General features: G+C 45.8%; 2 protein-coding genes across 2 annotated transcripts in view; one reads left to right on the top strand and one right to left on the bottom strand.

The window, feature by feature from the left end:
• Nucleotides 1-11,762, top strand: part of LOC311268107 (zinc finger protein 646) — a 30,744-nt gene that overhangs the window by 6,606 nt on the left and 12,376 nt on the right. Inside the window, exons 2-4 of the mRNA XM_084371493.1 lie at nucleotides 4,100-6,868; nucleotides 7,286-8,395; nucleotides 9,543-10,405. Of these exons, the coding sequence (XP_084227619.1) occupies nucleotides 4,308-6,868; nucleotides 7,286-8,395; nucleotides 9,543-10,405 (4,534 nt within the window). The 5' untranslated portion in view covers nucleotides 4,100-4,307. The remainder of the gene's footprint in view (nucleotides 1-4,099; nucleotides 6,869-7,285; nucleotides 8,396-9,542; nucleotides 10,406-11,762) is intronic.
• Nucleotides 1-11,762, bottom strand: part of thoc6 (THO complex 6) — a 34,274-nt gene that overhangs the window by 15,465 nt on the left and 7,047 nt on the right. The window lies entirely within an intron of this gene.

Genomic DNA, 11,762 nt, shown 5'->3' with positions numbered 1-11,762 from the left:
TGATTTTAGTTGTAGTGTGTTGGACCTGTTAATGAACAGTTAAAATCCCAACAGACTCGTGTAAAGATCATTTAGGAGAGAAGGAAAAATCTGTTTCCTTTAACCAATTTTACAGCTGCAGACCACAAACATCATCACTTCATAATCATGTTTATAAGCAGTTATCATTTGAAAAGTCATGAGACATAAAGGTAATAAAACGATGTGAAAAAGCCCGAGTGTGTCCACGGTGACGGCTTTACGATCACAGGGCTGCAGACTGCAACGGCTCCGTCCCACCTGGAGACAGTGGGACTACATTAAACCTATATGCCCCCTGTGATTGGGTCAAATTAAAGTCATCATATATCACTTGAACCAGCTTTTCTGCTGGGCATGAAAGAAAAAAACACTGCGATCAATAATCTGATCCCTTCAATACATACTGCTCAACACATTAACGCATTGTGGATGGTTTAAATAAAATCGGGTTTCAGGAGCTGCCGCCTCCTTTAAAAAGTCATGAAAATGTCTCTGACAGCACTGCTTCACTTTGACTTTTACTTTTTAAAATTAAACAGAACATTGTTATTTCTGTAAACTGTCTATTATGAGCCAGACTGATATTATCAGCTGATATCAACCCATCACAGATATCATGTGATGATATGAATATTTCATGTAATGATCATCCTGTACAACATAATTGGGATTAAAGCCCGACCGATAAAGGATTTTTAAGGCCGATACCGATACAAATATTTGGTGATTTAAAAATCTGATATTCCGATATATCAGCCGATATATATATAAATCCAGAAACGTGTAACAAAACATACAACAGATTTCCGTTACATTAGTTATTTGTAGTTATTTATGAGTCCTCACTGAAATAATATGATAATGCAGTTTAAAAATAAACTTGTTTGTTTTATTTGTTTTATCAAAATTACTTGCTAAGTCAGTTTCACTCTCGGCTTAAACGTTACAGCAGCAAAACTGGACATGGTAGTCAAAAATTTTGTCATGCTTATTTGAGTTAAGAGAACTGATGGGGATGTTCTTTTAATTGTCATTCAAGCAATGTATTTCTCGTGACAGTTGCCATGAGCACACTCCACCGATGATCTCAGTCGTGGGTAACTGGTTCGCTCTGCCCGACTCTGGCTGGATCAGCTGGTTGTCGGGTTTGTGGCGTTCTAAACACGAGTGCCACCAACAGGGACGTTGTAGAGCGTCCTCTGGTGGAATAAATATGCAACGCCAACACTCATAACATGGTTGAAGGGTGTTTCGTCCGTTCTTATTTTATTTTTTAAATATTCATTTATCGGCCATTATAAATGCCGATACCGATAGTTTGGAAAATGCTTAATATCGGCCGATAATATCGGCCAGCCGATATATCGGTCGGGCTCTAATTGGGATTCACAATATTATCCTGATATTCATCCAAATATTCTTAAAAACTTTAAAATAAACAATAAAATGTCACTTAAACAAACTGTAGTCACTTAAATCTTTAGGAGACTGATATTCTTATTACATCTTTTAGTGAAAAACAAAATGTAAAATCATAAATCATAAGGTCTTCCTGCACAAACGAAGGACAAGTAAATGGTGGTAACATCACGTCCCTGTTGGTCTTTCCACAGTATTTACGCACATCTGATTCAACTTGTTTTTGTGGGGATACAATGTGCGAGCAGAACCTTCATCATAATGACAGGACGAGCCGATTCAAAATTAATGAGGACTGTACGTCAGAGAGCTACACAGCTTCTTCAAATTCATTCATGTGAGGATATTCATGATTATTTGGTTCATGTTTATCCCGATAATGAAAATTCGCCACGATCAATTAATTGTGTTTTAAGTCTGATAAAATCATGTATTGTTCCATCCCATATCACATATCAGTGTTCATATATAACATTATGATATGCACAGTTTTTTCTTTTTTTTTAGATTTTAATGCAGAAAAAGTTTTTGGTTACATTCCCACTGAAGTTTACCGTCTCAGTGTTCTGATGTCATTTTAGACCATAACGGTTTATTGTTGAACTGTGAAGTCTCCTGCCTCTGCTCCGTATCTTGGTCTCTTTTGTTTGATAACAAGAAATCTGGAAGTATATCAGCAGATATGTTGATATCAGAATCTCCCTCCCTGACATCGGCAACAGCTCCAAAACTCAAGTGTCAGTCGGACTCCTGTCTGTTTATTTCTAAAACATTTAAAGCTGCAACCACAGAAATTTGGTAAATGATTTGTTGTTTCTGTTTAATTATCTTGGAGTTAACTAATCCATATTTATTGCCCTGTTTAATATGGTCAGTGAGTCTCAGGTGTACCAAGCTCTCTAAGGTCATGAAGGACTACAGTAGTATTATGTAAGCATTGTAAATCCTTGTTCAATGTGAACAAAGAGTCCTGTGGAGGATGTTGTAGCTTGGTTGGAGGGTCAAGTCTTCTCTCTGGTGATTCTACATCTGTCGGCCATGTTGGCAGGTGCAGCGTCCTCCGCCAGAGGAGGAACAAACATTAGTGTGTCAATATTAGACCATCAGCAGCCTCAGCGCATCATTCAAATACCCACAGACATGTCAGACAGAAGTCAACGCTCCACGCTCACAATCCTGGTAATAAGAGCAAATCACTGCATTTATCAGTTGATCATTCAATTAAAACTATTCTGCTACAATTTTGATAATCAATGAATCGTTTCAGTCACTTTTCAAGGAAAATAAATAAACTAAAAAAAGAGAATATTTGCTGGTCAGTTTGCCATCAAGTGACTGATCAATGAATCGTTTCTGTTTGAGGCCTGTTATCAAAGATCCCTTAGCTTTTCTTTTTATCTGACTTGTCTGTAAAAGATATCGCTTGTATTTAGTCAGATGGTTAAAATTATGAGTTTGTCTAGAAGAATTCAACCTTTACACCCTCCCACAAGTTTTTACTTGGGATGGACCCAAAAGATTATGCACTAAATCAACTGTTGGCCGTCACCCTCTCCAGCAAAGTGCATTATATTTTGAGATTACCTGAAGAGTTTTACCAATTGTTTTTCCTGTTAAAAGTCTTAATAACCTTACTATGGATGCTAGTACTGGTGTGAGAACAGGCTGCTGTTCGTAGTTGACCGTTAATTGAGGGGGAGGGTGGAGGTTTGGTGATTGGTTGAAGGATTCACTGCAGCTCCGTCCTCTTTACACTATCAACAAAGGTGTGTCCTGCACACTGCAGTCAGGCGTGAACGGTGCAGTGAATGAAGCTGAGGCCCGCCAGCTTTACCAGTTAGGATTCAAAATACATTTTGCTGCTTGAAATGGGATGGCTGGTATTTTAAAAACTGAAGTGACAGCCGTTTTGATATTTTATTAATATGCAGCCGTTACATCAAATGATCAACAGAGAATTTATGTGCAACTATTGATATAATTGTTTGCATAGTTTTTTCTTTTTAAGGAAAAACATTCTGTGTTTTCTGATCTTTAAAACGTGAAGAGTAGTTTCTTCTATTCTGTTTTATATCACAGTAAACTGAATATTTTTGGTAAACTGGAGTGTTGACACCAATTTGGACTCTGAACAATTAACATGAAAGTAATCCCCAGATTAATCAGTGACAATAACATTTGTTGTGGATCTCATTAGAATTTTATTTTCTTATTATAGCAGAAATATTAAACTCTAACATTATTTGAGAATTTAACATTTTGAGCTCAATATTATGAGCGATACTCTTAACATCAAGGTCATTTGAATTTGTTTCATAATTAATAATCACGTTCATGTTTAAGTCTATGAATGAAAAATTGCCATCACAAGCTCCAAGATTCCCAGTCTACAAAAACCCAAAGATATTCCATTCAAATCAACATATGAGAAAATAAATTTAAAAAATTAAAGTTGGAACCAGAGAACAATAAATTGATGGATAACTTTAAAAATGTCATGTCATACTCACTCAGATTATCCACCATGTAATTTAAAATAAATAAACGTCACGTTTCAAATGTGTTTTTTCATTTAAGAAGGTTGGCGTGTTTGAGCCAAAAGGAATGTAAAGTTGCTCTGTAAGTAACGCTCTTTTTTTTCTTCTTTTTGTCTCCATAGTGATACCTCATTGGCTGGTGTGACCCCCGCAGGCCCGCCACCTCCCGGGGTGGGACCTGATTGGCTGGAACTGCACTGACGACTCTTGGGGAAAAAATGGCTGCCACCGCTGCCCCCCAGCTTAAGAGCTAAGCCCCTCCCCTAACATCACTGTTCATTGCTTTGTTGTGAACTGTGATTCCCGCCAACCGATTTGCTTTAGAGTACTATGGCAATGCATGATATGAGTCGTGCCAAGGGTTTCCCCTGTAAAGAGTGTGATATGGTTTGCCCGAGTACTCCAAGTCTTCTAGAACATATGAAAGCACATTATCAGCAAGAAGAGACCGGACGTTTTGAGTGTGAACAGTGTGGCCGAATTTACAAACACGCTGCTAGCCTAGCTAATCATAAAAAATCTCACGAAGTGGGTTCGTTCCAGTGTCCTGTTTGTACACGTACCCTACCCAACGCTGTAGCTTTGAAGAACCACCTACGTATCCATACATTGTCCCCCAGTAGTGCACACGCAGAAGAAGAGAGTGAAGAAGTGCCCGAAGAACCAGGCCACGACGAGAGGGACTACGGCCTCGCCCAAGACCTCTCGGACGGGTTTGGGCGCTCACATTTGAACAATAGTGGTATGGGACACAGTGTCCTACAAAGCCACGAGACAGACGACCACGGAAAAAAAGGCTCCCCTGAATCCGACGACGCTTGGGACAGACCGTTCAAGTGTGATCAGTGTGACAGAACCTACCGGCACCACGGTAGCCTGGTGAACCACAAGAAGTGTCACCAGCAAGGAACTTTTAAGTGCTCTGTGTGTTTTAAACAATTTAGCAACCTGGCTGCCTTAAACAGCCACGAGAGAACTCACTCGAAGTTCAAGACACCCGGGGCATCCATGGTGAGCAGCAGCAGTAACAGCAGCAGCGGCAACCAGTCGTCCCAGAGCGACGACACGGCCTCCTGTTTCTGCCACCTGTGCCAGGTAGCACTGCCAAATAAGGCAGACTTCCAGGAGCACATCCTGCTGCACAACACGGCCACACCCTCCCTTGGACTGCCACGCAGTTTCCCCGGCATCATGCCTCACAATCTGAGTGCAGTTCGATCCCCGGCGTACACCCCGGCCCTGGGGGATCCTCTGCCCCTGCCACCCCTGCCTAGTGAGAAAAGAGGTCCCTATGACCCCATAATGGGCCCTCCAGTCAACAACCCCATCTACACATGTGCTTATTGTGGCGCAGGACACCCAGATCTGGAGACCTTGAAAGTCCACTATCTGACCCATGATCCCCACCCTGCCTCTCATGGCCAGGACAGCTCCATCCTCAACTCCGACACACTAAGCTCTGGATCACAGGGTTCGGTGTCCTCTCCATCCGGAGGCCGTGTGCCCCAGGCCAACTCTCCAGATGACGGAGAGAGGCGCTTTAAATGTGGAGAGTGCGGCAAAAGCTACCGGCATGCAGGAAGTCTGGTCAACCACAAACGCTGCCATCAGACAGGCCACTACCAGTGCACCATCTGCTGTAAGCAGTACCCTCATCTGGCAGCGCTACACAGTCACCTACGAAGTCACAAGGGGCGTCCCTCTAACCAGCCTATCGGTAATGACAGCAATGACTGGTTATCTCCAGAGCCGCTAACTCTGGACTCCCAGCAGAGCTACGTCCAAGAAGGCAGTGGTGCCACCACTCCAATCTCACTGCCAGGAAACCTTGGTGATGCAGCCCACTTTGTGCCAGACGGTGGCCACAGCAGTGGGTTGGACTCTCTTGAGTTTCATGATCGGTTCGATGGCAGCTCACTCTCCCAGAGCAACTCTGCTCACCGTCAGGCAGACAGACACGTGTGTGCGGACTGTGGTGAGATGTATGCCGATGTATCTGGCATCAAGTCACACATGTGTCCTCGCCGTGGCCAGCAGCAACAGCCGCCACAACAGCAGCAGGGCAACATGTCCAATGGTTTTATGGGGAACATGAACTACCACAGCTCTAGTGGAACCTCGCTGCCGGCTGGAAGCTCTAGCGGCCTGAAAGAAAGCAGCAGCCAGCGGCAGTACTCCCAGAGTGGTGGCAAGAGAATGGGGAGCAATGACAAAGATGATGACGATGATGGAGAAGTTTATCAGTGCTCGGTGTGCGGCAACCACTACGCCAGCCTCAGAGCTCTTAGGAGCCACCTGCGTAGCCATGCCAATAACCCAACAGGGCCCGGACCCTCTACCCTGGAGCAGGATTGGCGGATGATATGCTCCACCTGTGGCCAGAGCTTCTCCAGAAAGCAGGACCTCCTAAATCACCAGTTAGTCCATGGGCCCCAAAGGCCAGATGGCCAGCAACAGGGTATCGGAGGCCCCTCATCTAATGGCAATGACAAGATGGACGGACGCAACCACATTTGTGTTGACTGTGGCATGTTTTTTGCTGATCGCCACCACCTGATCACTCACCTGTGCCCTGGTAAGAATCGGGCCGGCTCAATGAGCAAGCAGGGCCTGAATGGAGCCAAAGGGATGTCTGGAGGAGATGGAGTTGGTGGCGGGGTTGCTGGAGGAAGCCGGGATGTTGGTGGTGATGGACGTAGGCCAATGGTTGACCAAAGTGACAAGCCCCACAAGTGTGATCAATGTGGACGAGGATACCGACACCCATGCTCACTCCTCAACCACAAGAAGTCCCATAAGACTGGAGTTTTCCGCTGCTTGGTGTGCCAGAAACGCTACTACAATCTGCTAGCTCTCAAGAATCACCAAAGGACTCACTTTGATCTAAAGAGGTACGTTCCTGATTTTGTCCCAATTTTTAAAATGTTATTTAGTTGTAATGAGTATAAAGATAATGCTACATTTTACACAGATTTATCAAAAATCTGTGATAAAGATAGAAAAACGTTGGAATAATTTCAGAGTTTGTGCAAATGAGTAAAGGAATAGTAACTCTACTTTTAGCAGTGCCTTTTACTAAATAGAAATTCAGAGGGCTGGTCCCAGAAGAAAAAATTTGATGGGCACCGATCTTTATAAGATTGTGCCAGGGCTACCAATGTTCGGAATTTAACTTTTGGGCCAGGATTCTTAAGATAAACAGTCGTGGTGATACCATTGCTGCCCTGATATTGGTCAAAGTTCATTCATTTAATGTATTTACAGAGATTCTGTTGTGTTTTCTGTATCTCTGTCAATTTCTGCTGCAGGCACAAGTGTGAAGAATGTGGCAAGGCTTTCAAGATCCAAAAGCAACTGATCAACCACCTCCGTCTCCATGAGGAGCACCGGGCCAAAGGTCTTGTTCGGTCAGGCCCCAATGGTTCCCGCTTCCAGCAGCCTGGTCCGTCTCAGATGCAGACTATGAGAGGAGAGTCATCAAAGAGCCAGGCAATGGGCATGAAATACAGCCATCAAGGATTCAAGAAGCCCTACTCCTCAGCTGGAACTTCCAGGCCCCAGAAGTTTGATCCAGCTGAAACTGGACGACGGCCTTTTTCCTGTGAAGAATGTGGAAAGACATATCGCCATGCAGGCAGCCTGGCCAATCACAAGAACCTTCACAAAATTGGGGAGTACCACTGCAATGTTTGCAACTCTACATACCCCAACAGGCTGGCAATGAAAAACCACCTTCGGCTCCACTTTGCCCAGAAGAAGCACAACTGTCAAGAGTGTGGCAAGGGCTTTCGCACCCAGAGACAGCTAGCTACCCACACTACAGCTGGGCTGTGTAAAGGCCCGCAGGGCCCCGGGGCCCAGATGGATTTTGAATGCGATGGCTGCTGTGAAGGCTTTGCCACGGCTGATGAGCTTGCAGCTCATGACTGCCCAGCCCAGCACCTGCCTTCATCCTCCTCTACCAACAGCTCCACCAACATCAGCATGGAGAGAAGCTCTGTGGACTTGGACTCTGATGAGAGACCCTACGCCTGTGACCTCTGTAGCTGCGCCTACAAACATGCAAGCTCCTTGCTGAACCACAAGCACACCCACAAGACGGGAAACTTCCGGTGCAACTTCTGCGACAAGCCCTACACCAATTACATGGCGTTACGCAACCACATGCGCATCCACACGCAGCGGAAGAAGCACATCTGCCACACGTGTGGGAAAGCCTTCCGGCTGGCCAGGTTCCTCCGCAACCACCAGAAGGTCCATGAGGAAGGTGCCACCCCCTTCGGCTGCCCCACCTGTGGGAAGAGTTTCCAGGGGAGGTCCGGTCTGGCCAGGCACCGCTGCGGGGACAACCAGGTAGGCATGGAAGTCAGGAGGAAGGCCGCTGCACCCACGGGAGAGGGCGAAGAGTGTCGGTACACGTGAGTTCTCGTCAGTTGTTTGTGATTCTTCGAAGTTGAAAAAAAATAGTGAAGATAAATTTAGGTCTCTACATGTCTATTACAGGTATATGATCTCCAATCCGGCTTCCTTGGGACCATACGCGTGCCGGAATTCGGATTTTTCTGAAGTTTGGACAAATTGAATTAGTGGAGAGACCAGATAAGTCAACCCTGTTTGCTTTCAGTTAGCATATATCACACACTTGAGTTTTTTAGGCTACCTACAATCAAACGTTTCATGTTTAGATGTATTGTTTTCATGCTTTGTTCTCTCAGCAATCTGACAAAGATTTTATGTAGCATTTTGTGTGTAGCATATTAGCAAAATTGAAAGTATTGATGTTGTGTGTTCTTGCTCTTGTTCTGATTTTGATTGTAGTCCTTGATTTGTTTGTGTGTTTCCTTTAGGTAGTTTCATGATACTGGCCAGTTATTAGTTATGTGATAGGTTCTTGCATTTTGATGTCTTGGGCAACTGAAATCTCAGGGAAGATTAGGAAGTATTTGGAGCTAGCTGCACTGCACATGTCTAGAGGTCATTATTCTTAACAGTTAAAGGATTCTTTACTACAGCACAGTCTGGCACGGTAGAGGTTCTTTGAGCATGTTTGATTGACTTTTCATCATTACATTCAGAATTCAGTTATCACCCAAATGACGCTGTGGCAGAAGGTCTTTGAAATTGTTTTCAGAGCTGTTTGAAGCTTGTGTCCATTTGTGCAGTGCAGGGAGCAGCAGATACCTCCCAGTTCCCTACATGAACCCCAGTTGTTTGTCCATAGTCTTTCCCATGTCCCTCCCTCCCCCACCCAGCAGTCCTCTCCCCTGTGACCTGTGTAGAAATCCTAACTTTAAATGGTACACCACTTTGTAGTAGTCTTTATAAAAGCTTTAAGCCGGATTTCAGATCATATACCTGTATGTGCAACATCTTAGATGATGAGTAGATAAATAGTTCCATAATTGTAAAGAAAAAGTGGTAACCAGTAACTGAGATCAACTTGGCTAGAACAGTAAAAACAAAGTACCATCTTCTGATACTAATCTTCCCTTTTCCTTCCTTTTGTCCCTCTTCCTACCCTTTTCTTCCTTCCCCCCTTGTTTTTCTTTGTTTGTCTCTGCACAGATGTGATCAATGCGGCCGCTCCTACCGCCATGCCAGCTCTCTCCTTAACCACAAGAACACCCACACCGTCGGCATCTACCACTGCGCCGTGTGCCTCAAGACCTACTCCAACCTGCTTGCCCTGAAGAACCACCGCCGTATCCACTCCGAGACACGGCGCCACCGTTGCCACGACTGCGGAAAGGCCTTCCGTGTTTCCTCTCAGCTCTACAACCACAGACGCGTCCACCAGAAGCAGCGGGAGCTGACTTGCCGGTCCTGCCAACGAGCCTTTCCTACGCATGCCAGCTTCAGGCTCCACATGGAGATCACCCATGGCCAGGCACCGCAGCCTCGCCAGCCCAGACCCCAGCAGCCTCGACCGGGGGGCTCCCAGGAGCTGGGCTGGGGGTCAGGCCTGGACCTCACCTTGATGCAAGAGCAAGGACTCAACCCCGGCAGCATGACCAAAGCCCGCGGCCGGGGGGGCAACAGTGAGGTCATCAAGTCCCACGTCTGTGACCAGTGTGGTCGCTCTTACCGCCACGCCAGCTCCCTGCTCAACCACAAGAACAGCCACAAGACTGGGACCTACTTCTGCAACTCCTGCCAGAAGGAGTTCCCCAACCTGATGTCCCTCAAGAACCACCGACGGATCCATACCGAGCCCAAACGCTACCAGTGCCCCGACTGCGGCAAGTCGTTCCGGGTGTCTACTCAACTCATCTGCCACCGCCGCATCCACACCAAGGAGAAGCCGTTCTCCTGCCAGCAGTGTGACAAGCGCTTCTCCTCCAAGTCCAACCTGAGGCACCACATGAAGGTGCACTGGAGCGGCTCGACGGCGCCCCCTCCCATGGCCATGGGTGCGCCCAACTTCCTGGGTATGCCCGGCGGCCCCTTCATATAAGCTAAGGGATTAGGGAGGGGGGGTTGGGCGAGACATGGGGAGGGGGGGGGGGAGCCAGTCACATGCCAAGGTTTCTGGAAGTGCCAAAACGTAGCTCTTCCTCCTGCTCACCCTCCTCTCCCTCATTTTCCATGTGTGGCTGTAGTGTGTGTGAAGGACAGTGAGCTTAGACTCAGTCCAGGTCCTGCATGACAGAACATATACACAAAGCAGGAGGGATAACACAAAATGGACGGTGCACACACACACACACACACTCGGTCACTCACACACCTCTTTCCTTTCCTGAGCTGAGGCTTCCTTCATGAACGTTCCCATAAGGCTCTTGGTTGTAGAAGTGTCCAGCTGTCCCACACAGACTGACTGACAGGCAGACATGGACTGTAGACACATGATGTAGATGGACTACACTACACCTGCCTTACGCCCTCCTGCATGTCGCCCACGTAAAGTCGAGGTGTTGACCTTTCTTGCTCTGATCATTGCCGCCCCACAGAGCTGCAGACTGAGCTATAAGCAGACTGTTGATTAAAGCCCAGCTCGTACAGACTCATGAATCCTGTGGTGGTGACTTGACTGACAGACAGAGCAGCTGTGAGGGTCCAGATAAAGTCATGAGGAAGTCTGATGCTTGTTTTCGAGTAATGAGCCATCTTGTCCATTTCAGTCCCAGGAGCTGATCGGTTCTGTGTTGCAGTTGGTTTTCCGCCCTCATCCCAGCTCTGATAATGTTCATAGGGAGTTTGTCTTGATGAAATCTTCTCTCGTGGCCTTTGTCACAATGTTTTAAACCATATTCTGATTCTGAGTCAGTCTCAACAAAGTTCAAACTGTTTTTGTTCAAGTGTGACCAACATGTAGATGCAGTGCTGGTGAAGACAGAGAGGTTCGGTTTATTTTCCCTTTTTTGTACCTCAATGTTTGTCTGGAGACAGCAATGAATTCTGGGAGCTGAAGACGGGACTTCGGTCTCTGAGGGTCTGTGTGTGTGTGTGTGTGTGTGTGTGTGTCTTGCAGCACCAAGATGAGCTTTATATTCTTGTAGCTTCCCAAACAGACAATTCCTGACGCCTCGTTCACACGCACAGATTCAACAGCAGCAGCAGCGTCTCACCTCTCATTGGCTTGAAGCTTGCAGCTGTGTTTAGCATTAAATTTACACTTTACATACTTGGATAACGTTTTTGTTCTGACATCTTTATACCAGCAAAAGATTAAGTCGTTACTTTCCTTAGCAACATGTTTCGACTGACCGCGACCACCAGCTTTTCCACTAAAAAACTATTTTAAGTAGTCAAATACAGTAAAAAACAACCTTCTAACAAAACAGT

This window comes from Pagrus pagrus, assembly GCF_965226575.1.
Source record: "Pagrus pagrus genome assembly, chromosome: 13".
NCBI lineage: Eukaryota > Metazoa > Chordata > Actinopteri > Spariformes > Sparidae > Pagrus > Pagrus pagrus.
The sequence above is the reverse complement of the archived record's forward strand: the minus strand, read 5'-3'. Positions and strand labels throughout refer to the sequence as shown.